Raw genomic sequence first — 24,936 nt, 5'->3', positions numbered from 1 at the left:
CAACCCAAGCCTGATCCTGCACCAATGCCTCTTGGGGCAGGCAGGGCATCTGGCCGCGGAGGTGCCTGGGTCCCAGCAAGGCCACCCTGCTGCACGGGTCCACCCTGCTGCACAGGTCCTCCCTGCGCGCTGCCACCCAGCACGTGTGGAAAGAGCCTGTCCTGATCAAAACATCCCTTTTATTCCAGCAGCAGAGGCCTTGGCCAAAAAGGGGAAGGAGGCACTTGGTGGTGCTGGGTGGTGAAGGGTACAGCTGGATTAGGCCCAACCCAGCCTGGCTGCGGGGTGCTGTGTGGCATCACCTGGACTGTCACACGGACCCAGTGGCGTGGGGCTGCGGCAGGGCTGGCTCAGGGGGCCCAGCTGCCCAGTTAGAGGCCAGCAGTGCCCCTACACGTCTGTAGCTGGGCCCCACTCGTAGCCTTCGTCCTGGTCTGAGTCATCCCTGGCCCGTGTGAACCTCTTCCTCACAGCGTCATGCTCGTATTCCCTGGGGGATGAGAAGCCGTGGTGATGCCTCTGCCACCCAGTCAGGATGGGCATCAGAGACAGTCTTCTGCTGGGCAGGGTCAGGCCTGGCAGAGCTGGCACCTACAGCTCCAGAGGCCCTTCCCCAGCCCCAGGGCTGGCTGTTTTAACCCCAGTGCGCAGGGTACCTGATGCTGTCGTAGCGCTGGCCCTGCCGCTCCTGCTCGGTCACCTGTGAGGGACCAGAGACATGGGGCGATCAGAGGTAGGGGCAGGATTTGTGCCCCAGCCTGGGGCTGGGCTGTGTTCCCCCATGGGGAACCAGAGTTGTGCATGGATGGGCAGCTGGAGCCTGCAGCAGCTAGAGTTGACACCCTGCCTGTGCCACAGGGGATAGGAATTAGCCCCCATAGCCCAGCACCATGCCACCCTGCCTCTGCCCCACCAGCCCCTCATACCAATACGGGGGGACCCACCTGCTTGCTCAGGCCGTGGCTTGGGGATATCTGTGCTGGCTCGGAGGAGCGGGCCAGCCCGGGCTGGTCATAGACGTCCTCCGCCTCGCCATCGGTGTAGGTGCCCGCCTCGCCATCCGTGTCGTCGTAGTCGCTGTTGGCGTGACTGTCACAGGTCAGGTAGCCTGAGGCCACTGCGCTCGGCGGGTTCAGCAGGTCCAGACTGTCCTCCAGTGCCACATCTGCCTGCCGGGTGGGGATGACAGAGACCTGGGACCCCAGTTGGGAGGTTGGGTGCGTGGGTGTGTGGCCCCATCACCTGCCCAGCTGCAGCCCCAGCAGGCTGAGCCTTGCCGCAGGGAACCCATGCCCCATACCTGCTCCGCTGCTGTCCAAACAGGCTGACTCTGCTGCGTCCTGATGATGTCCTTGATCGCTTCATACCAGGCATTGCTGCTGAGGCTGACAGTGGCAGTGAAGAGGTGGCTGCAGTACTTCTTCATCTTGCTGGCCTGGGCGTAGAGGCGCCGGGAGCTCTTCTTGGAGTCGGGTGCCAGCCACTGGCGCATGGCCTTGATGCCCTGCCGGCTTTCAGGCTCACAAAACACCACCACTGGATAGTACTGCACATAGTTGAGACGCTCCACGGCCGAGGGCGTGATGTCCAACAAGGCATGCTTGTCCTGGGGCAGGGCACGGTCATCAGCCCCGCTGGGGACAGGGATGGAGGCTGTGGGCTCCCCCGGCCCTGGCCCACCTGGCTCCAGAGACACGGGAAAGGTCTCTCACCTTTTCTGCGATCTGCCGGACTGAGTCCAACTTGATGACCTTGGATGACGCCCCATCTCGGGGCACGCTCACTGCAGGACACGGAGATGTGGCGTGAGAGGGGCTGGGGGAGATGTGGCATCTCCAGCAGCCCCAGGCTGGGTCTGGCTGTGCCCAGCCGTGGGGACTGTGTCCCTCAAGGCAGGGGCATGTCTGGGGCCTGGCTGGTATCATGATGCATGGGGAGAGGGTGAATGAGTCCAGGAAGGTGTTGGAGTGTCACAGGGAGGGGGCAGTAAGGCAGGATGAGGACAGAGCCACAGGTAAAGAGCTCCCACAGGTCCTGGACACTGAGAGTCTGGCTGCCGGATGCAATTTCCCCACAGCGTGGGGGGCACTTACGGGCAATCTCAAACAGCTCGGGCAGCTCCATGCTCAGCTTCTGCATGACGATGTCTGCGATGGGGCCCAGGATCACTACTGGCCGCTTGAAGCTGGCTGTGGGAAGAAGATGGACCGGCTTAGGGAGGCTGGGGGGTGAGGGCAGAGCTCACAGCACCCAGGCTTCTTGCCCTGCTCCTCAAGGTGCTTGTGGGCCTGGGACTCACCCTGCTCCTCCCAGGAGAGCGGAGCCCACTAGCACCCACAAAAGGGTAGCCCTGGGGCCAACATCCCCTTGGTGGGTCTGAGCAATGAGGACACAGCCCTGGTGCCCACCTTCCTTCAGGACCACCCTCTCGTACGGTGGGTAGTGGCCCTGCTTTGTGAGCGCAGACAGGTCCTCCCGGCTCTTCCGCAGCATCTTCTTGGCTCCCCGCAGGCCCCGCAGCTTCCAAAACTCAGCCCGTGCCCCGGAGGGGTTGGCACCAGACGTGGCTTTCAGCACCGACTCCAAGCTGGCAATCTGCTCAGCCCTGGGAGGGGAAAGGGCTCAGGACCTTGAGTCTCTGGATTTACCCCCCGACTTTTTCTCTCCGGGCTCCGAGGAGTGGGGTAGAAGCCAGCATCCCTGCTCAGTGCCATGGCCAGATGAGGCTGTGGTAACCTCTTCCCTCCAGGCACTTGGACAACCAGAGCATCAATTGCCCTATCACCCCTGAGAAGGGATTTCACCAGCTCACACTTCCCACCGCTGCTCCACCAGTCCTTGCCCACCTCTTAATGGGCCCACCATCCATGTCCCCGTCTCACTGGGAAGCCATCCCCCAGCCGGCTCTGCTCATCTTGGGGCCATTCCTGGCTCCGTCCCTACCTGCTCCGGTTGGGAATGATGCCCTTGTCCTGTTCCTGCAGGTCCCTGCCCATGCGCACAGCCAGCCAGCTCCCCAGCCTGCCCCGGTACATGGTGTCTAGCACATGGAAGACGTCCCCACGGACGAAGCTGAGCCCTGACGGTGTGTCTTTCTCAAAGTCAAAGTGCGTCCGGATGTAAAATGAGTCGCCCATATTGGATGAGAGAATCTTCCTGTAAACTGAAGCCCAGGGTGAGAGGGACCATCAGGGCAAGAGGTGGCTGAGGAGGAAGATGCTGGAGAGGAAGGTGCTGGAGGGATTTGGGAAGGAGCTAGGCTGGCTGGAAGCCTCCACAGTAGCCCTTGCTGCTAAAGAGGGCGTTGGGGACACCTTTTCCTCCCATGGCTCTCTCAGGCATGCTGGTGACAGCAGGACCTGACCCCAAAGCCCACACTGGCCTCCAGGCTGACCCACAGTGCCAGAAAGTCCACGTGCTCCAGTATGCCAAGGCACAAACAGGGTCAGGATGGTCTGGTGTGTCCCTCCCCATCACCTCTCTGAAGCAGGACAAGGGGGGTGTGGGGAAGGACTACCCTGAGGGGGCAGAAAGGGCCATGGCAAGTCCAGCAGCTCTGGTGCTTGCTCAGAAGAGACAAGAGAATGGAGGCACAAGCCCAGGACAAGTCAGGTCATCACTCACTGTCCTGCTTGCTCTGGATCCACAGAGTGATGTCCTCGCCCGGCGGCAGGCTCATGAGATACTCTACGGCCTCCTCACGGGTCAGGTTCTGGAAACTGGTGTCGTTCACCTGCCACAGAAAAGCACTCAGACACAGCCCTGCCAGCAGGATGGAGGGTGTGGGTGCCAGCAGGGATCCCCCGGACAGCAGTGCCCAGAGCAGGGTGGGAGAGGGAACTGGTGACTGTCACCCAAGTGCCTGCCACAATCCCTAGTAACCCTGGGGAGGGCTTCTGGGCCAGCTGAGGTGGTGCCTGGACCCCACTGGGTGTTAGCATGGTGCCAGAGACAGGACCATCCTGTCAGGTAGTGCCCACAGAGCCTGCCTCACTGGTACTGGCCATGGGCACCAGCACTGACCCAAAATGATGCCCAGCAGGAGAAATCCAAACTCCAGGGAGGTATCAGACCCAAGAGGGATGGGGCCAGTCTGGGTGCAGCAGCATTCAGAGCAGTTCCCAGCCCCGAGTACCTGCAGGATCTGGTCCCCTTCCTGGATGCCCTGGCTGTCGGCTGGGCTCCCCTCCTGCACGCTCGACACAAAGATGCCCACGTCGTTCCCGCCAGCCAGCCGTAGCCCGATGCTCTTGGCCTTCACGAAGTGCACGACCCTGGAGTCGGCACTGTACCTGCCACGGGGGAAGCTGCAGTCAGCCCAGCGGTGACATGCCAGGGACAGCACAGGGGGTCACCAACCCTGCGCCGGAGCAGCTCCCTGTCTCCCCCAGCCATTCCCCACCGCCTCTCGCAGACATACCCGTCCTTGCGGGCAGCTCGGGCAGTGGGGCTGGCGTGGGGGCTGTGGCAGCCATCCACCTCCACGGCTTCCAGCAGGTCTGCAGAGAAGGAGGGCTGGTCCAGGAGGTGGCAGCGGCACAGCCGCTGCCAGGGCAGCCGAGGCACAGGGAGACCTGGCGCGGCTCTGCCAGAGGAGTTTGGACAGCGGAGACACGCAGGAGCCAGGAGCACACTCAGTGCCCTTAGCTCCCCCAGCCTGATCTGAGCTCACTCACCAGGGCCCCGAGCATTGTCAGTGATTGTGTCGGCTGCAGGGTCTGTGTTCGATCGTCTCCTCTCCCTGGAACAAAGTTGGGGCAGGATTTAGGCAGGTCATGGAGGCAGGCACTGGATGGGCACAGGCAGGCAGTGCCGAGTGGACAGCAGGGACAGTGGAGCAAGCTGGGGACTAAATGGCAGTCCCACCTTCAGGGTGAACTGGCTCCAGGATGGAGGAGAACCAGCCCCTCCAGACAGGCAGAGGACACAGGGGGACCTGACGGGGGAAAGAGGGGCTCATAGGGACAGAGCGGGGCTTACAACGGTGAATTCATCCTGGCAGCGGCTGGAGGTCGCGGGGAGGTCTCAGGGGATGGCGGATGGGACAGTTCAGAGTCGATGTCGGAGATATCTGCAGCAACAGAAGGGAAGACACATTAGTGACCAGCCAGTCCCTGTGCTGTGTATTTGGCCCCCAGTCCCGTCACTCTGTCCCTTCACCATCCATCCGGGAGCTGTCACTCTGGCTGTCTTCTATGTCAGGGATGTTGACCAGGAACTGCCTGTGGTCCCGGAGGATGAGCAAGGTCAGGGTCCCCTCCGTCCGCTCGATGAGCTGCTGAGTGTCAGCCAGGGACATGTCCTGACTGGCCACCCCGTTGATCTGGAGGGGGAAAAGCAAGAGGCCTCAGGGCGCTCACTCCTGGGAAAGCTGCCCCCAGGAAAGCTCCGCTCAAATGGGATGCTCTAACTGCCACCTTCCCGGTCCCTTCCCAGCCCCTCCAGCCTGGCACCAGCTCCCACAGCTTTGCCTATCCTGGGTCACGTCCCCGTTCCTGGCTGCCTCCCAGTGGACCTCATCCTGCACAGAGGAAACAAATTAGTGAGGCTAATTAACTCCCACCTTTAGCTGCAGGGGGGCCCTGCATGGAGGCAGGAGCTGCAGAGACCCACTCACATGCCTGAAACTCAGTTTTACTTTGACCTTGGCCCAGCGCTGTCCTTCCATGCACTGGAGCGGTGCCGGGGAGTTAGGCCCCAAGCTGACCGTGGGGCTGTGATCTCCCTGTGGTGCAGCAGCTTTTCCCACTGGATTTCTGGGATGAAATCCCTCCCATTTGCCCTAGAGTCACTTTGGCCCCAGTTCCCAGCAGCCATGGGTCTGTCTGGCCCATGTGTGCAAACAAAGCGTCTCCCTCCCTCTATTTTCTCCTCCCCAAATACTTTAAGCATCATTTCACCTAACATACTCTGAACACCTGAGCTCCTCAGGCTGACTGCTCCCCCGGCGGGGACACGCACACACAGCAGGGGACCACATGCTGTGGGGATGGCGGGGCAGATGCAATCCCACTGTAGCAGTGGGACAAGCCCCCGTCCCCACTTGAACACCGCGGGGCTGCCTCAACCAGCCAGCCTTGGCATCATGGAGAGCTGGTCCCTGAGAGCCCACCTGGGGACCCTGGTGATGGCTGGGGAGATGGGGCAGGGTGTGGGCACCAGACAGAGCTGCCTCCAGCCAAGCTGCCATCCTTTGCAGGCAACCGAGAGAAGCACACTCTTGGCTTGTGCCCTGCGGTGACACTAGCCAGGGACAAGCCACCCGAAGAGGGGGAGATGAGATCCCCAGCAAGTGCCGTGCACCCTGTGGGTCCCCGTACCTTCAGGATGAGGTCTCCCTCCTGCAAGGAGCTGCGCTTTGCCGCCAGCCCGCTCTCCACTATGTGCTTGATGAAGAGCTGACTTCCCAGCTTCAGGCCATATTCTGCACCAGAGAGAGCCCATGACAGTGCTGAGCCAGGCAGATGCAGGACCCCCTCGAGGTCCTGCCTCGCCACCATCCCCACAAACCTGCCCCGGCTCCCCTTGGGGCACTACCAAGCCCCAAAGCTGAGCTCTGCAACCCCGGGCTGAGGCCAGGCAGGTTTGGTGCACAGAGCATGGCATGCACTGCCTCCTTACCACATGCCAGACCCTGCCACCAACCCTGCCATCGCCTCCTCCCCAGGGGGACACACAGCCACAAATCAGGTGACAAGACCCAGGCACAGAGGGAGCGGGAGAGCCTCACCTTCGTTCTGCTTCTGCTTCACCAGGACTGACGTGATGGGCTTCATCGGCACATCCTGGTGCGGCAGACGCTTGAAGCCTGACACCAGGGCCAGCCCGTTGGTGTCCCCTTCGTGGCCAAAGCCGCTGGCGGAGCGGAGCCGGCTGTAGCCCCTCCGACCTGAGCCACTGCCGGGGCTCTGCCTCCAGTGGCTGCTGTCCTGGCTTCGCCTCCGGCTCCGGGACACTGGCTTGTGGTGGCGGTGGTCATCCCGGTGGTGGCCAGAGCTCCTCTCGCTGGACGAGTCCCCGTCGTAGCCCTGGCTGTGGTCCAGGTCATCCCGGGAGCGGCGCAAGGCTGGATCCGCACCTTGTGACCCATAGTCCTCATCCGAGTCATAGTGCCGGGGCGCGGTGGGGGACCCGGGGCTGCTCTTGCTTACAGGGAGGTGGACCGTCTTCTGCCTTTTCAGTGTCTGCAGGTGGAAAGTGAGGGGGAGAAAATGGTGGGTGCAGCTATCTCTGCCAGATCTTTCTACAGCACTTCCAAGCCCCGAACAGGAACCCTGGGGCGTGTGGGACAGGGGAGCTGGGATGGGGACAGGAACAGTGCAGTCCTGTGCACAACGCCAGCCCCCATCCCACCACAGGGCACACTCACGATGTTGGCGATCTTGCCGCAGGTTTTAAGTGTCTGGATGGCAAAGGAGGACAAGACGTTCTCCATGGAAAGGCCGTTCACCATCACGATGTGATCCTTCCTCCTGGGAGGGAAAATGCAGCCATGGCTCTGCCCCAGGCGCAGCCCCCAGTCGGGGGGCGGCTGGCAGGGTGGCAAGGGCACCCGTTGCCCCAGGGGGACCCCATCCCAGCCGGGCAGGTGGCAGCAGTGCTGACCCTGTTCCAGCAGGAGCAATTTGCTGCCCTTCCCGTTCCTGCTGGCAGCGAGCACCCCCCAGATCCCCACGTCCTTGGGCACTCACTGGAGCCGGCCCACCGCCGGTCCCCCGGACACTACATCTGAAACGAACACCGCTGTGTCCCCAGTCATCTTGTTGGGACGGTCCCGGCCTCCGGAGACAGCAAAGCCAAAGCCCCGTTGAGGGTCCTAGTGGGGACGGGCAGAGAGGGTTCAGGCAGAGCCAGCCCCACAGACCTCGTCCCCTCCGGCGGCCACCCCGGGCCACACTCACCTTGCTCAGCGTCACCGTGTGCTGCTCCCAGATCACCATCTCCTCCATGGTAGCCACCCGCCAACACAAGCGAGGGAGGGCAACCGCAGCAGCCGGCCGGCGTGGCAGCCCCTGCCTGGCAGCCGGGGGCGCGGACCGGCTCCGGCTCCTCTCTGCACCCGCTGGCCCCTTCCTCAATCCCACTTTGGGCTGCAACGAAGAGCAAAAGCAAAGCTGAGCTGCAGGCACTGGGGATCGCAAGGGTGCAGGGGACAGAGCCCCCCGCGGTGCCCGGGCACCCACCAGGTGTGCCAGGACTCACAGCTGTGCCGCACCCCAGCTAACCCTACGTGGGAGCTGGCTCCAAAACCCAGAGCTGCCTCTGTGCATCGTGAAATCACCCCCTCGGGAGGTCCATCTCTGTCCCCTCGGACATGTGTGTGTCCACAGAAGGGGAGGTTTTATGTAGGGCAAGCAGGTCAGGACCCGTCTCCATGGCTGGGACCACCTGCCCATGCCATCCTCATGGTCCTGCTCCCCTCCCTCCTCCCAGGAGCCAGCAGACCCTGGGGTGCTGATTCGGATGGTGCTTCAGTGCCCTCCTGCCCGCCTGCTCTGGGCTCTGGCATGACAGCAGAGCCGGCAGCTCTGCCAACTGCTTCAGGAGCACCGGTGCCCTGGCTTTGCCCTTTGGTTTCCCTGGATTTTCCCCAAATCCAACACTTTCCACCTAGGACAGACGAGCCTGACTGACAGGGTGATGTCCTGTCTGGGCTGAAATGCCTGGGGTGGCCCTGGGGATCCTCTCCACCGGCTTCTGGCTCCCCGGAGGAAACGTCAGCATGAACCCAGAGAGATGCGGGATCCCTGCGTGGGGTGGGGGACAGCGGGCCCAGAGCCTCCTGCAACTTCCCATGGGGTGGGACAGGAAGGAACCAGTCTGATCAGGGACTCAGAGGGTCCAGGTTTATCTGTGCCATTGCACGCACCAAGAAAACCCCGGTGAGACCATCAAGTGATTCTCCAGGGCAATGGGGATGGGACAGCCAACAACCCAGTACGATGTCACCACCACCGCCAGGCCCTCACCCCTCTGACCGGCACAGGGACCGGGGAGAACAGACCCACACCCACCACCTGCCCACACCAGCCCCGAGCCCACAGCCAGAGGGAGGTGAAATGCTCCCCCCCAAGCTGGGCTGCCCCCGGACGGCGTGTCCCGCTCCTGCCCCAGGCATCCCCGGGGCTGCCAGCGCCCATCCTGGTCCCACCCACAGCACGGCACAGGTTCGGCACAGCCACAGCCACGGCACAGACACGACCCATCACAGCCACAACGGGCCGTGACCACGCCGGCACTGCCGCATCTGGGGTAGGGCACCCTTGTGCCACCATTGAGGATCTCCCCAGTGCTGACTGGCTGACAGCTGAGGCATGGGCACCATCCCCTGGCACCGGCTGGCTGGCAGCTCTGCCATGGCAGGACCCCGAGATCCAGCTGGCCGATGGCTCTGCCACCACAGGTCTCTCCGGGCACCGACTGCTTGGTGAACGGCTCTGCCGCAGCAGATCTCCAGGGTCTCGGATTGACCAACAGCTCTGCCAAGGCGGATCTCCCAGGGCTCTGACTGGCCCATGGATCTGCTGCAGCAGTAGCCCCCAGTTCTGGCCGCGCTGGCCCTGCTGCCCGAGCACCCTGTCCCATGGCACCCGCCTGGCCCTGTGGTACCCGAGGGCTCGCCAGTGCAGCTCGGCCACCCTCGAGCCTGGCGCGGCCCCTGCGCATCAGTGCCATGGGAAGCGGGAAATGTCCACAGTGCCTTTGGGAATCGGCCACGGGGCAGCTTCAGCGGGACCAGTGGGCATCAGAGACAAGCACCGATGCCCTACGGGCAATGCCGAGCAGGGATCCCATGGGGAAGCTGGGGCCGGTGGTGGGCAGCCAGCCCTGGGGCAAGCATGGCAGCTCAGCGCCAGCATGGGGGCTTTCTGTGGCCAGCCCCCAGCTGGAGCCGCACTGAAGCAGCCGGCCGGGCACCCAAAACGAGACGCAGCTCACGGCAGCCCCAAGGGAGGGACAGTGTAATCATTCACCCGGGCCTCAGAAATAGCCCCAGCCAGCCGGGCTGCAAGCCGGTAAGCGCGGAGGGCAGAGTCCAGGTTTCCGCTCCGCGTCATGAGCCGCCGAAACCAGCCCGAGCGCCCACCCGCCAATGCTCGACACGCAGGGACACGTGTGCCCAGGGGGTGGCTGGAGCCACGCAGGACCCCGGTGTCGCGGCACCTGCGGTCCTGTCCCGGTGCTTGTAAGACTGGTAATAAACAGGAGGACCCAGCATGGTGGTGGGGTGGTTTCCTGCCAGATCAGTGAGCCGAACTGGCAGGTCCCGTCTCAGCCATGTCACCAGTGTCAGCCAGGCAGTGCTTATGGGCTCTCTGGACACCCATGGGTGACATGGCGTGAGCCACAGGTCCAAGGGACCCCAATTGCGGGGCAGCCAGAGGATGCCCCTCCCTGGGGTGACGGCTCATCCGCCATGCCAGAGCCGACCCCGCTGCCACCCAACACAGCCTCTCACTGTCCCCAGACGGTTCCCACTGCTGTCCCATCACCGGGGCACCACAAATCAGCCACGCACCTGCGTCCCGCTGCCGCCCGTGGCTCTCCGTGGGTAGTGGTGGTCTGGGGCAGGGGGCACAGCGTGGGGACGGCAGCAGCTTCTGTCTCACCAGCCGGCACGGGCAGTGCCCACGGTGCCACCACACCCCGGTCCTGTCCCCGGTCTCCCCCCGGGGGGGACCTGGCGCAGGGCCTCCCCTGAGCCAAAGGCCGAGGCTGGCAGCCAGAGGAGCCGGCTCGGCCGGTTTCCAACAGAAACCAACCAGCCCGCACCCGAAATGGCCCCGCCGGGAGAGGCAGTATCTGGGCAGAGCTGACCGTGGCCCAGCCTGACGTGCCCACCACCAGGCACCGGCAGCACGGGGAGCCCCACACACCCCACTCTGCCCCATGCACGTACCGTGGCCGGCGTCTCCCGGGGTTTTTAATGCCAAACGAAGCCCAGGCTGTGCCGGGGCAGCTCGTCCCGCGGCAAGGTCCCTGATTTGGGGCTGGGCCCGGCCCCAGGTGACACCGCCAGCAATGCCCACCATGGGGACAGCAACACAACGGGCCGGGAGGTTATTTATCGGAACATGACGCACCCTGCCCACCCCAGCCTTGCCTCATGGCCATCCCCATCACCCACAAACTGTTTCCTAACCCCCCCCGCTGATGTGAGTCCTCAATCTGGGACCCCGAAGTTTTCCCGGGATCAGCGGGGTCCCTGATCTCAGCCAGCAAAACTGCTTGTCCCTCTTCTGGTCCTGGCCATGCAGGACCAAGGTCCCAGATCCCCCCCAGAAGCCCCTCTAACCCAACCCCACCCCCCTCGCGATGGGCTGACCCTGACCCCCTGCTCTGGGAAAAGGGTCTCTGGGAAGGTCTGACCCAGCTGGGGTGTAAATCAGTAGGATGGAGGCACGTCCTTCAGCCCTCGGGGTGCAGAGCTGTGACGGCAGGGTCCCAGGATCCCCCCCACACACCCCAGAGTATCCCCCTGCCACCGGGGCAGGGCTCCAGGAGGGTCACCGGCTCCTGGAGCCACCCAGAGAGCGACAAAGCATGGCCGGTTCCCCAGGTGAAAGGACGGCTGGGTCCCCGTCCCCAGCCGGGATGCGGGGCCGGCAAATCCCGGGGGACAGGATTAGGCACTCACCGCACCTCGGATCCGACCAGGAAGGAGCTGAGCTCCTGGGCTGGTGGCAGTGGTGTCACTCCAGGGTGCCTTGCGTAACCCTTTGTGGGCCAGACGCTGCCTGCAGGAGGGAAGGAGGAGGAAGGGGGTCCCGGGGCAGCTGCTCGGGCACAGCAGGAGTCACGGGGGGGGGGCTCAGCCACGTCCACTCCCCCCCACCCAGCCCCGGGCAGGGGCAGACTCACAGGATGCTGGCAGTGGCGGTGCCTGGGAATGGGGGTCCTTCCCCACCCCCCCACCCCAGCCTGGCCCTCTCTGAGGAGTTGGCGGGGCTCTGCGCCAACCCGCACCCCCAATCCCCCCCAGCAGCCCTGCTCGGGAGTCCCCAGGGGGACAAAATGGCTTTACCCAGTGCCCCAAGAGGGGACAGGGATGGTGGCCAGCCTGGGTGCCCCGGTCTTGGGGGTGGGAGGGGTGGGGAGAAAGGTCCCCCTGCTGATGGCTGCCGTCCCCTCTCCTCCCCATTCTCTCTCTTTCCTCTGCCCCCCACCTGGACACCAGCCCCCCGTCATTCCTCTTTCCACAGGGTCGCTTTCTTGCAGTGACAGAAGTCAGCTCCACGCCTCGGCTCTCCGTCCAGGCTGCTGCTTCCAGCCGGGGCCGGGGCCAGGGCCAGTACCGGCGCCGCAGGAGAAGGTCACAGCCTTGCGGCGGGGCGTCGCGGGGGGACCAGTTCCTCCTGAACCCCCCGGCCACCAGCCGCCAGCCCGGAGCCATGGAACCACCACTTTCCCCACCGCTCCTCAGACCGGCATCAGGTGGCTTCGTCTGACCGAAGCCCCCCGCCAGCCCCGCGGGGAGGCCGGAGCAGCTCCCGTCCAGGCGGCCGCCGCTCCCCAAGCCCGGCCGCGGTCTCCCCAGCCGCGCCGGGGCCCCGGCTGCCCTCCCGCCCCCATCGGGGCCGCCGGCACGTTCCCCGGCTCCGCCGGCGGCTGGGCGTCAATGCCGCGCCGGATTCCCGGCTGGGGCCGCCCCTGCCCATCAGACGTTCGGCCCCCGGGGCCGGAGACCGGGCCACGCCGGCGTGAAGGGACCGGCCCGGGAGAACCGGCGGGACCGGACCGGCCCGACCCGCGCCCCGGGGCCGCTGCCACTAGATGGTGCCGCGGGCCCGGGAGGAGCCGGGTCCCGGCCCCGGGGCGGGGAGCGGCGGCTGCCCGGCCCGGCCCGGCCCCGGGGCTCTCGGAGGCGGCGTGCTCGCTGCCCGGCGGCGGGGCAGGCCCGGCCCGGCGGCTTTCACGGCTCCCGGGAGGACCCGCCGAAGGGGGAAGGGGGAGGCAGGCGGCGCCCGGTACCGGGAGGGCCCCGGTCCCGCGGGGGCCAGAGCGGGGGGCACCGGGGCACGGCACAGGGCCGCGCCGGGGGCGGTCGGGGCCCGGGGTCCCGCGGTACCGGGGTCCCGGGCCAGGCCGGGCCCCCCCACTCGCCCGCACCGGGCCGGCCCCGCCCCCGCTGCCATGGTGACCGGCAGACCCCGCCCCCTCCGCGGCGGGAGCGCCGCGGCTCTATGGTGCTTCTCGCCCGCTAGAGAGGACAGGAGTGGTCTTTCCCTCCGCCGCTCTATGCTGCGCGAGGCTCTGTCCCTCCCCCCGCGCCTTCCAGCCGGGAGCGGTCCCCCTCCCACAGCCCGCGGACTATCGCGACAGCTAGCCCCCACGTCGCGATTAATTCCGGCGGAAGGGGACAGCTCTGCTTCCGGTGCTGGCCGCGGCCCCTTCCGCCCTGCGGCGCTGGGGCGTGTCTAGCCGCGGCACCTCCCGCGCTCTATGGTCCCCGCCGTTCCCAGTCTCCTCAGCGGCGGCGGCCGGAGCCGGGAGGAGCGCGGCGGCAGCGGCGGGTGCGGGCCTGGGTTTGGGCCTGTCCTGCCCCGGGCCTGCCCTGCCCTGCGCTGCCCGCGGCCTTCGCGGCGGCCATGGAGCTGGAGGTGCCCGAGGAGGCGGAAGGCTCGGCCGTGGCGGGTGCCGGTGCCATCACCCCGGAGGCCGGCGTGGGGGGACTGGACGCGGCAGGAGGTAACGCGCTGCGAGCACCGGGCGGCCGGCACCCTCGGCCGGGCTCCCCGGGGTGTTCCCCCGCGTGTCGCCGTCCCCCCGAGGGGCCGCTCCCGGCCGGGCCCCCTGCAGTGTGTCCCCCCGTGTCTCCCCCCCCGCCTGGGGCCCACAGTGGTTTAGCCCAGCCGCACCCCCCGGCGGGGTCTGAGTGGTACCTCCCGGCCGGGCCCCCCGCATTGTGCCTTGTATACCCGGGGGGGGGGGGCGGCTCGGAGTGCTTCAGTCGAGTCCGTCCGTCCGTCCCCACCCCGGAGTGTGTCACCCCCGGGGTACCGCGTGGTCCTGTCCAGCTGCCGCTCCCCCCCCCCCCCCGGGCGACCCAGAATGGTTCCGCCCCCCCCCCGGGGCTGCCCCTTGGCCCGGGACTCCCCGGGCACCGGCGGGGGGGGGGGGGGGGGAGGCCGGGCTGGGGCTGCCCCTTGTCTCCTGCCCCCCGGCCGCCCCGGGGTGTCCCGGGCCGGTGCTTGCTGGGGACGGGCAGCTGCGACCCCCGGGGCAGCGTGCGGGGGGCAGGCCGGCCTGCCCGCCTCCGGGGCTTCTCCCCATCGCCCTCCGGCCCTCAGCCCCAGTACCGGCGCCGGGAGGCTGTGGCGGGCGCTGCGGCTCCCTGGGGAGCGGGTCACGCCGGAGCAGCCACCCGCTTGCCCGGTTGGCGAGGGGGCCCCCGGGCCGTGCTCCCCGCTCTCGTCTCCGGGGCTGGGCCTCGGGCCTTCCCCTTCCCTCGGTGGGGCGGGAGGGCCTGGAGGGGGGTGTTCGCTCAGGGGAGGGTCCTGCCTTGCTCTGGGGAGTTGCTGCCCCGCAGGGTCCGTGGCATTGCTGCCGGAGGGAGACCGGGAGGGCCGTGTGCCAGCGGCGGGGAGCGAGCCCACGGCTGACAGCACCGCTGGCAGCCTTAGCGAAAGGCTTGGGGTTCCTGGGTTGGCAGGATCAGATACGTGGGGCTGGGCAGGTGCACCTGCCTCCGCCTTTGCTGCCTAATAACGTGTAGTTCATTAATAACCTCAAAACTGCTGGCTTTAGTTTTGCGTGTGATCGTACAGCCGCGCTCTGTTGTTGGGCTGACAGGTTCCTTTGTGGGCCTGACGCGAAGCTCCTGAGCACTTGTCTGAGCCTGAAGTTGATTCAGAGCCTGCTATGAGGTAGACAGGCTTTGGTTGTGTTATGACAGCGACCTCCTTGTCTTCAGGCCTTTAAATGAGGATCATTAGATCTTCTAAAAACCAACGAATTACAGTGGAAGCTGTGATTGTTCCACAGATGTCATCTGCCGCGCTGGGGGGGGCTGCACGTAACATGTAATTTTTGGTAAGGTGCTGAGATTTAGGCAAGTGGCAAGCTGTCCCCGGCCTTTCTGCTTCGGTTCCTCAGTGCAGCAAGGAAAATGGAGAGGCTGGCTGTGTGCAGCTTGTCTTTCCCGAGCCTGCTCGCGGCACTCCCCACCCACCGCTCAGACCTCTTTGTCGGGAGTGTTCTCCCAGCACGGTGTGGTGTGGCTGGTGGACTTCCAGTTTGTGATGCTGAGAAAGCGAAAGAGAGAACCTCTTGCCCATGAACAATTAAAATATTGTTTATCCTTCTGACTCCTCTGTCACCTTACTCGTTTTGGGGGAGGGTAGCGGGTCGTTGCTCAGGACAAGACAAGGTGTCTGTGGAGACTGTTGCTCAGGACGGTTTAAGCAGGGAGTGTGTGTTTTTCTTGCCTTTGCAAGTAAATCTGAATTTATGAACCTGTAGGCTGTCTTACCTTACGCTGATAGTAAAAAAGATGAAACGGAGCCAGTAGTCTCACCGATGCTTTGATTTTTCGACTCAAGTTGCTTACTCCTCACTTGGGTAGCGTCCAAATTGTGTCACTTGGCCTCAGCCGCACTTGCAGCTGGAGCTCCCAGGAGTGCTGGGGACAAGGTGCACAACAGCTAACGAGTATTTTCTGGAAGAGAACAAAACCTGGGGGGGACTGAAGCTGGCCCTCGGTGGGCCGTGCATGAAGGCACGGCTACACCCGCACACGGGGTGGGCTGTGCTGCAGGTCTCGGGTCAGGACCGATGAAGCACGTCAGCGTGCTCTGTGGTCCTCGTTGCAGCAGATGGGAATACTATATGCCAGAGCGATGTGCCTGGGAGCAGAAAGGGTTTTTGCTGAACACTGTCCTGTTTTGTTGACTGTTTCTAAGTTGATGGCGACAAACCCAATTTACCGTGCACAGCACTGATGCCTTCGCTGCTATTTGCAGCAGTGGTGGAGGTGGTCAAATGCTCATGGCCCACCTATACAGGCGCTTCGTGCCGCTCACCTTAATGCTTATGCCGTTGATGAAGGATTACCAGTGTAGCCGAAATCTGCTCCCCGGCTGTTTGCCGGGGAGTGAGGATGGCTGTGTGCTGCGCTCTTACTAAATGAACATGGCAGGGTTAATCCAGACCATGGGTGGGGTCAGCAAAGATCTTTCCCAAGCGCTCAGTAAATATCGAGAGGGGAGCTGGTTAGTCTGGTACAGGAGTAAAACTGGGTGGAGGAGAGGGGCTGAAAGTCAGGGAAACCTTGACAGTAGGTTGACTTAAGGCATGGAGAGTCTTCTGAAGGGAGCTTTTGGAAGTCTCCTAATATGCTTTGAGGGAGAAAACCTCATTTAGTGCCAGCAACTGGACTCACACATGAACACACAGGCCCAATTCGTCCTTTTCTGAGAAACCTGGCTTTGAGGTTTTTTAAAAGTTTTGTAACCACTGTGCTTGAAAAGGAAGTTCCAAAATCTGATGGGTGTAAATGGCTGCTGTGTCTCCTCCCTGAATGCGCACCCTATTGCCCTGGAAAGGGGCTGCAGGGAGCGTAAAGGACTGTTCCCCAGGTTTGGTGCAGATAGCAGAGCTGTCAGCAGGAGTGGAGGCACTGTGTGCGTGCAGGGTGAGAGGTGAGCACCGGCATTGTTCGAGCTGGGGTGCCCCGACCCCAGAAATGGTTGGGTGAGGAGAGGGCTCGTCACCATCCCTCTACCGGGGTGCAGCCTGGAGACAGAGGGTCTCGAAACCCCCTTTTATCCAAGGGAACTCAAGTTAATGGAGCGCTGTTGGTACAAAACTGATAGCAAAGCTGATCTCCAGCATCTCCTTGCAAAGGTGGAAATTCTCAGCCTGATGGGGAAGTAAAGTTGACATTCAATTTATTTCCGTTTCTCACATCTTCTGTTATATGGGTTGCAGTCTGCCCATCATTTATGGCTTAAATTCTGGGCAGAAGCCTCCAACGTGTTCTTCAGGGTTGAATTCCTCTGCTTTAGGGAGCTGAAATGATTTAACAAGTTTTTATGCTCTTGTTCGACAGTTGTCTCACTGTACCCAGAGCTGGAGATAGCAAAGTGGAGATCCTGGCCCCAGCCAGTGGTGCCGAGTGTGCTGGCTGCTGGCGGCACCTGTAAGGCCATCTGCGAAAAGCACTGGGAAAGCGTTGATTGCGACGGACAAAGAACGGTATTGCAGCTCTTCCCTCTTTGCAATGATAACTTTGAAGTGACTTTTGAAGGGTTGCTGGAAGCAATTTTTTCAGTGAGCAGATTAGAGATAAGAGAAGAATTCCACCCTGTGGGGCACAAGCAGTTCAATCCATACCAACATGATGGAGAGGGAAATTGGAGAGAGCTTATCAGCTTGAGGAAAAATCAAATGTAAACATCATCCCCAGCATGATTATGGTTCACAGCTTAGTTGGATGTCACATGCCTTTTTCCTGTGAAATGGTGCTAGCAAAGATGATTACAGAGGGAGTCAGCTAGGCAAAAACAGACAGAAAAACACCCTGTGCCTTGAACTTTTAAAGACCCTGCAGTTACTTCACAGTCAATAAGTCACAGCTCAGCTGCAGGGAGGGAGGAAGGCAATGAAAATAGAAATCAGGCTGTTCTGGCAAATTAATTGTCCTTTAAGATATGAATCGGCTGGAAACAAATAGGGAGGCTGGGATTATGGGGCCTGGGAGCTGCAAAGGGCAGTATTTGTACGGCAGGGAGATCTGGGCACTGCCCCAAAGGATGCTGAGCCCATCTGTATCGGTGTCAGGACAGGCTGGAGAACGAATCCCCGAGAACCCAGGACGAAGAATGATTAATCTAATTTTCATTAACTAGCATTTGGCATTGACCTGTATATAATAGCCCGTTATGCCGCTGCTGGATCTGCGGCTGGCAAAGCTGCTGCCACCGCCGTGTCCCACTTGGGAAGCTCGCTGGGCCTCTCCAGAAGGGCTCCTCAGGGAATGACCTGAGTGGATTTAGCATGAGCAGTGCATAATTTGGGAACGATTATTGAAGTGATTCACTGACATGACCATTATGGGCTCTCGCCAGATACACAATCTTATTAAATATGATTTTCCCATATAAGGTGGTTGGAGCCTGAAAAGCAGCAACAGCAGGAATTCCAACGCTCGCTTTCTTCATGAACATGTCTTTCAATCGCAGCCAGTTGAGTCCAGAAATAGGTCTGCCACGGCTGTGTGATGCCCTGATGGAGGCTCGGAGAGTCCTTCGCATCGCATGCTGCTTACATCTTTGTCACATTTTATTATTCCCATCCATCTTTTCAGGCTGCCAAGCATATTTCTGTAGACCAGGATTATCTATAGAGGCCTGGCATGTGCCTCGCTCCTGATGTGGATGCAGCACCCACATGCTCTCTGGGACCTTACCAGCACGAGATCAGTTCCCATATGTGCATATGGGAACTGCAGGCATTACATGGGTATAATTAATTTGCAACTCGCAAGTCAGAAAACGTTGCGCCTTTTGCACTGCACAGGGGAATGTCAGCAGCGGAATTGGAGGGGGAAGTGTTTGCTAACTCCCAGTACGAGAAGGGTTTGGCTGTGTTTAGGTGGGAGTGACCTTCAGCAGGCTGGTTCACACGCTCAGCTCCCACCAGCATTGCGGGGACAGAGCTGCTGGTTGTGTTGCTCGTGGGAGATGCTCCCTCTCGCAGCCTGGCTGTGGGAAAGCAGGAGCCAAAGCAGGCCCTGCCCTCCCCAGATGGTCTGATCCCATGGGTGCACCCTCTCTGATCTCCCCCAGAGCTTGTGGTGCTGGGGGAGCTGGCAGCAGCAGCAGTATTGAGCAGGCTGCTGTTTCTGAGGCATGCTCTCTAGACCCTGGGAAGTTTAAAGCGGAGGCCTTGGCACCTTCTTTTCTCGAAGATGCATGTGCGGGGAGAGGGGTGACTGTATGGTTGAGTTCATAAATAGCAGCAGAGCAGTAGAAGGCCTAGGTGGGTTTTTTTGTTTCCCATTAAGTCTTTCCAGGTCTCTAACCAAAATTTCTGATAGTCCCCTTTAATTTGTTTAATAACCCAGTTGACAGTGTCACTTTCCTTCAGCTATCTCTCAAGCTGTTGCCTTCTAGGCCTGCAAGCTGGGTTGCCTTGTGAATGTGCCCAAGAACAGAATTTCTTAGTCACGTCAGACTGGACGTCTGTGATCATGTCTGTGGGGCCAGGCAGAAACTATTTTTAAAGCATCGTGCACGTGCAAAGCCCTAGTTGTTTGTGTGAGTTCCCAATAAGTAGCTACTATCAGGGCAATACCTCTGTGTGGTATTTCACCATTTCTAAATCCATCTGTGGCTGGTGCAGAAACTCAAAGGAGCAAAATATTGTCATTTTCTGTAAGTCTTTGGCAAAGCAGAATTCCTGGCACAAGCACCCTCTCTGCATTTGCTGCCTACTGATGGTGCACCGATCCATGTTCGTCCAAGAAGCAAGTGCAGCCACTTGCATTTTCCTCTAATGGGAAGGATGCTGTAATGAAGATGTGTGCCACGCTGAGCCTCTGCCTGCACAGGGCTGCCCATCCGTTCCACTGCATGAATGCACTCATGGCAATGAAATGACAGGAGCGCAGCAGAAAGGTAAATCAAGGCACTGTGAGGGACTGGAAACAAAAGGCTGTTTAATGCTGAAGTGAAACACCAAAAGCACAAAAGAGGGTCATGTAGGAAAACCAAACTCATGGCCTGTGTGAAGTGAGTTTTGTCTTGATCCTTATCAGCACTGACGTTCTCAGCAGAGCAGCCCGGTGTTGCTCACCTACCCGCCTGGGGAGCTGCGTGCCAAAAGGAAAAGCATCTGCTGGCTTTCCCAGGCTTTCCACCTCCTCCCCAGATAACTAGCAGGCTGAGCCCCTGGAAGGGGAGCCTGGCCTCTCCAAGCAGCCCTACAAGAGCCAATGCTAATGAAGTAATGTTGGGGCTTTTCCTTCTTTAGGTAGGTCTTAGAAATACTCTGTTTTTAAACAGCCTGGCACTTGTTTGTTTGAGTTTTTCAGTGTTGCCAGTAGCTGAGTTAACCCCAGGACTTTCTGGGAAACAGTTTCTGTAATTAAAAAGCTAAAAGTGATCAGAGCAGCTTTTCTGTCACTTTGTTTCTTCTCACCCACATATTTAAGCAGAAAATGCTGTCAACCCCTAATTAAGTGTCGTCTACTTCCATCATGTGTTCTTGTGGCTTCCCCAGCTTACGTGTGGGTTTTTGCACTGGCTTGCGGTGAATAACCCAGGCTGAGTCAGAGTACGTGCTGTGGCAGTGAGGAAATCTGGAGGCTTCAACGCGTTCGGTTGCCCCAGTGTTCACGGCCCGTCCGCTGCCGCTGGTCGCTGCTAACCATGACTTGTTTCATTGTCTCGCAGCACTGGGGAGCGGCTGCAAGTCTTTCACCGTGTGAGTTAGCCCCTTTGCTTCTCTTCCAGCTTTCTTTGAATACAGCAAAACCACCACCTTTCCCTAATTCTGTTTAAAAAATACAAATGTGTACAACTAGAGAGTCAGTGTGTAATGTGAAAGGTTCTCTTACATATTTACTGTAACACAAAAGCAGGCTGGAATAATTGATATTTGAAGAACAGCAGCATTATTTTATAGCGTGGAGATTGTGTATTCTGTACAGTTGCATCTCTGGAAAATGACTGTTAGAAGAGCTGTCCCTCTGAATAATTGCATGGCTTTGCAGCCATTAGATCTGCAGTTGCAGAAAATGAACCTCACAATGTCCGATCACTGCCTGTATGGTTTGCATTCAGTGTGAGGAGTGTACAACGCTTTGTAGACTAATCAAGAGCGCACAGTCCTCATCTCCTCTGTAATTAGCAGAATCTGCATGTTCTCTTTGCAGAAATTGCTACTGGAGAGGGTGGGAAAGACTTCCTGGGAGAAAAGAGAACTTGGAAACTGTTTGCTTCTCTGGTATTTACACCGTTGCAGACCTGCCTGTTGCATGAGTAGTGTTTGGAAAGGAAGAGCGCATGTTCCGGTAGCACACCTGTAGCTGCTCCTGCTGCACAAGGCACTTGTTGATCCGGCAAAGGAAACCGGGTCACGGCTCGGGGTTTGTCACAAGACCGGCCTCGGCAGATACACTGCCGCTTCTGAAAGGGCCTGAAGATTAGCTGGGCATGGGAACACCACACGCAACAAGCTGATGTCTTTGTTCTGTGTGAAATAGCTCAGTCTCCTGAACTTGGAGGAATTAACGGATTATAAGACAAGGGCAGCTTTGCCTTGTTTTTAGTCATTAAAACGTAGCAGCGTGCTGTTGGGACAGTACTGTTAGTGACGTGGGCTGGTGCGGAGCTTGGTACCAGTCAAACTTCCAAGTAGCTCAAACGCTGCTTTTCACTTTACTGTGAAACATTAAATCTCTCCCAGCCATGCAGGGGAATGATGTTTAATTCAGCTTCTGCCTTGTGCTCCGGCTGCCACTGTTAGGACTTTACTGCTTCTGTGTTCTGGATTTGCAGTGGTCCCATTGGTGCCTGCAGTAGCTGTTGCTGAGCGATGCTCTCACGTGGGGCTTGGTGGCTCCTGCAAAATTAGTTCTCTGTGCTTTGAGGGTCCATGTAGTCAGAGTACTGAATAACTCTTCTTATAAACTTGGTGATGCTTTCTCTGATGAAGCTCTGTCAAACTACTGACTCTTCAAATTCAAATTCTCTGTGTTCCTGTACCATGGTAGACACCTCCTAATTTCTTCTCCAGAAGATCTGGGAGCGCGTCAACCTCAACCAGCACTGAGCTCCCAGAGGAAAGGCAGCTCATCAGCAGAGGAAGGGGAGTGCTGGGCTGGGAGCCAGTTGGGTCCCTACTCTTTCACTGAATTTAGTAATTCAGAGTAATTCCCCAGCTGTTTTTTCCGCTTTTTCTGTAGGAGGCAAAGAGATCTGCTGCTTTTGCGACCGGGTGGCTGAGTTCATGCAGTCATTTGGCTGGAATGGTGTTGGAAGCCTGCCCTTAATGTAACTCAAACTCTGGACACATCAAGATGCTGCCCGTCAAAATGGGCGTCTTGAATGTGTCAGACCATGCTGGCAACCATGTAATGATTCTGGAAGAGTAGAATTAGTCAAGATTATTTTGCCCTTTCATTTGCTGCCTGGCAAGATGTTATTTAAATTGCCAGTTACACTTTTCTTTTCTTCCCCCTGGAGTTTGCCATTCTCAGTTGCCGCTTTATATTCTGTCACTCCAAGTAAGTTAAGGGCCAGATCTCCAGTGACTGAGATGGCCACTGAGATCAGTGAAGCATAACCTGATGGAGTTGGACTGACACGAAAAATGCACGTAATCTCCATTAAAAGAGAATCATTTGCAAAGTCAGTCTCTTGTGAGTTCAGGCTTGATGCACAAACTTACTTTCTGCCTCCCTGGTTAAGGCTGGATGCATTCCACCTGCATGTGTGCACCTGAGCAGAGGGTGTCTCGCTCAACCCCATGTGGGGCAGGAAGAATAGGGAGGAATGAGGTAGGTAGAATAAAAGCAATGCTACCTTATATTTAAAGCATAAGTAATGCAGGTCATCTTAATCTGCTTTCCCTCTTCCCCTTTCTGCGGGATGGGAGAGAGTCCCGGCCATGTGCAGTGAGGGCGACAGTGAGGTGGGACAACCTTCGCTTTACTGCTTTCTACATTTGGAGCATTTTGTGATCTTTGCAGGCTTTTCTAAAAAACAAACAAACAAACAAAAAAACCAAAAAAACATCTCCAACAGTAGAGCAGAATAGTAGTTTTTTCTGTGCATGAAATGAATGGCTTCAAGGTGTTCCCAATTACTTTTCAGGGTGGAATTTCTGATTTGTGGGTGGAGCTGGTTCTGTTTATTAAAGGGCAAGTTAACAGCATCCTCCTGAGCTCTTGGATATTTACTTGGTTTTTCTCCAGTTGCAATTGGGCAGCAGTGCAGTTACAGTACTGCTTCAGTTATTGTGCGAATACCTGTATAAACACCTTTCTGATGCTAGTCCTTTCAGCCCTCCAGTGGTTAGAGTTTGGTTCAGAAGGACTGTGTATGAATTTTTATTTTTCATTCAGGGCTGTATGAGCTCAGGTAATTAAGGTCACTTGGCACCACTCTGAGCAACTTGAGTGTTGGGAGCGATTTTGGTTGGCATGTTGATACAGCTCACACAGGGTTTGAAGCACTTGAGAAATATTTTTATGTAATTGGCAAGTTTTGAGAGATTCTGTGAAATCTTTGCAAAGCTCAAGACGCATCTCCAGAGTACTGCAAGGCTCATGGCAGGTTGCTGTACCTTAAAACGGCCGATCTTACCAATGTGCACATCAGCGATAGAAACACTGACAGCAGCATGTACCACTTCCTTGCTGTGTTGATGCGGTTGGTAAGATCTTGGGGGTTACGACAGCTGACATAAGACACAGCTTGTTTTCTGCTCTTGGAGCCTGCTCGGTTTCGTTACCACTTTGTCTGAGGTGGGTCAGCTTCTGGCCACCCAGAAGCTGGCAGCCCAACTTCGGCAAAGTGTCATCTCTAACGTCCGTTGATTTTACTCAACGTTCTGAAGAACTGAGGGATTGAAGAAAAACCCTCAGGCTTTGCATAAGGCCTAGAAACACCAGTTTCCATTTTACAAAGTAAAATGAAGGTGATTAGCTGGAGTTTCCCATTGCCACCGGTTGGGTGGCCTGGTTTCTTCCTGCAGGCTGCCCAGTTCTCTTCTAAGCGTACAGCTGGGAACTGAAGTTCACACTGGCTTTGCATCACTGATGTCGTTTACCGTGCTAGTTAGTGTGTGGAGAGTGAAGACTGATGCAAGGCAGAAGTGATGGTACTTTGCTAACTGCTCTAGAAAGACAGGGAAAATTTGCCCGTGTCTTAATGCTTGCTTGTTGTGTTTGGCGCTTTCCGTCACCTGGGCAGTAGTGCAAGCAAAATACTACCAAAGCCCCCAGTGTGGGCAGGATACAGCAGCTGATGACAAAGATGCTGCAGTAGTTTTCTTTCTATAGTCTCTCTGCACATGTGATGGACCAAATTTTGTGGATTTTTCAAGGCAAAATTGTCCATTACTGCATTTTTCAAAGGGAGGCAGCTGGCTAAAATCATCATCTGGCTGAGTGCTCCTTCCCTGAATGTGTGCCTGATGGCACTTCATGCAGTCAGTCACTCCATTTAGATGCTGATGTGAAACTTGGTTCTCTCTCCGATTTCTTGATTTCACAGTTTCTGTCCATGCAGCCAGTTCTGCAGTGTGTGCATCCCCACGCCAAGAGGAAGGTGTAATGTGATGAGAAGTCCTACGCGCTGCCGAGAGGGCAGATGTAATACCTGAAACCGCTTGTCTTCTCTTTAAATGTCACTTTTAAATGGGTGTCGTCTTTAAAATGACAGTTTTCCTTTCTGTATGTATTCGGTGCTGCTCTCACCATCTGTCTGAATGCATGTTGACGGGGGCAGCGTACAAAATGGCATGGAATTTGCTGGCAGAAATGCAATCTATAGAGATGTAAAATAGTCCCTAACTTCAAAGCTGGAACAAAGACAGCAGAAAATTATACTGTCTTGAAGCTGTACTTGTCAACGATAAATGACATGCTCTTCAGTTACAGGGCAAACACTTGGCTAGGTGGAATCCAGAAATAAGGCAAAGTTTTTCAGTTTGGCCTAACAGGTGGTGATTATTTGTGGGTTTAAATAGCACATGTTATGGGATAATTTTTGTGTTGGTAAGGACTGTTTGTTCAGTGATCAGAACTGAAATCTGGAAGGCTAACAATTGCGTTTGCTTAATTTACTACTTCTTTTTCCTGTAATGCTAATTTATGTTACAAGATAATTAAGTTTTTTCTAGGGAGCGCATATTGTGCTGTGTTTTGTAGCTTTTGATATGCATACTGTTTTTTTTTTTAATTCCAGGATACTTCCTCTCAAACCG

The 24,936-nt window shown here is 58.5% G+C and overlaps 2 protein-coding genes across 13 annotated transcripts in view; one reads left to right on the top strand and one right to left on the bottom strand.

The window, feature by feature from the left end:
- Positions 1-162: 162 nt before the first annotated feature.
- On the bottom strand, positions 163-12,551 carry TJP3 (tight junction protein 3). Of its 2 annotated transcripts, none has more exons than XM_030032181.2 (21): positions 12,168-12,551; positions 11,639-11,738; positions 7,902-8,090; positions 7,692-7,816; positions 7,370-7,472; positions 6,731-7,184; positions 6,321-6,424; positions 5,161-5,323; positions 4,981-5,071; positions 4,677-4,741; positions 4,421-4,499; positions 4,136-4,292; positions 3,625-3,733; positions 2,944-3,163; positions 2,409-2,605; positions 2,094-2,189; positions 1,713-1,783; positions 1,301-1,606; positions 945-1,172; positions 657-700; positions 163-490 (listed from the first exon to the last, which is right to left on the bottom strand). In XM_030032181.2, the coding sequence occupies exons 1-21, from the start codon at positions 12,392-12,394 to the stop codon at positions 391-393; spliced, it is 3,228 nt and encodes a 1,075-aa protein (XP_029888041.1). In that variant the 5' UTR covers positions 12,395-12,551; the 3' UTR covers positions 163-390. The 2 variants fall into 2 exon arrangements, with proteins under 2 accessions (XP_029888041.1, XP_029888042.1); XM_030032182.1 differs by having other exon boundaries at positions 945-1,169; positions 12,168-12,550.
- Positions 12,552-13,459: 908 nt separating this feature from the next.
- Positions 13,460-24,936, top strand: part of PIP5K1C (phosphatidylinositol-4-phosphate 5-kinase type 1 gamma) — a 50,649-nt gene continuing 39,172 nt past the window's right edge. For 6 of the 11 annotated variants that reach the window (XM_030032188.2, XM_041128153.1, XM_030032191.2 and 3 more), the window contains exon 1: positions 13,461-13,689. In XM_030032188.2, the coding sequence (XP_029888048.1) occupies positions 13,590-13,689 (100 nt within the window). In that variant the 5' untranslated portion in view covers positions 13,461-13,589. Of the gene's footprint in view, positions 13,690-24,936 lie in introns of all 11 variants that reach the window. The other 5 variants (XM_030032196.1, XM_030032192.1, XM_030032190.1 and 2 more) reach the window with 2 other exon arrangements.

Source organism: Aquila chrysaetos, chromosome 12, assembly GCF_900496995.4.
Source record: "Aquila chrysaetos chrysaetos chromosome 12, bAquChr1.4, whole genome shotgun sequence".
Taxonomy (NCBI): Eukaryota; Metazoa; Chordata; class Aves; order Accipitriformes; family Accipitridae; genus Aquila; species Aquila chrysaetos.
Note: the sequence above shows the minus strand (reverse complement) of the source record. Positions and strands in the feature narration are given on the sequence as shown.

Excerpts from the sequence above, each read along its gene's own strand:
- TJP3 (XM_030032181.2), bottom strand. The coding sequence starts at position 12,394 with ATGGCTCCGGGCTGGCGGCTGGTGGCCGGGGGGTTCAGGAGGAACTGG. Across the intron at positions 8,091-11,638 it reads CTGGTCGGATCCGAGGTGCG|CCCAAAGTGGGATTGAGGAA; the intron begins GTGAGTGCCTAA and ends TCTTCGTTGCAG. Across the intron at positions 3,164-3,624 it reads GATCCAGAGCAAGCAGGACA|TTTACAGGAAGATTCTCTCA; the intron begins GTGAGTGATGAC and ends CCTGGGCTTCAG.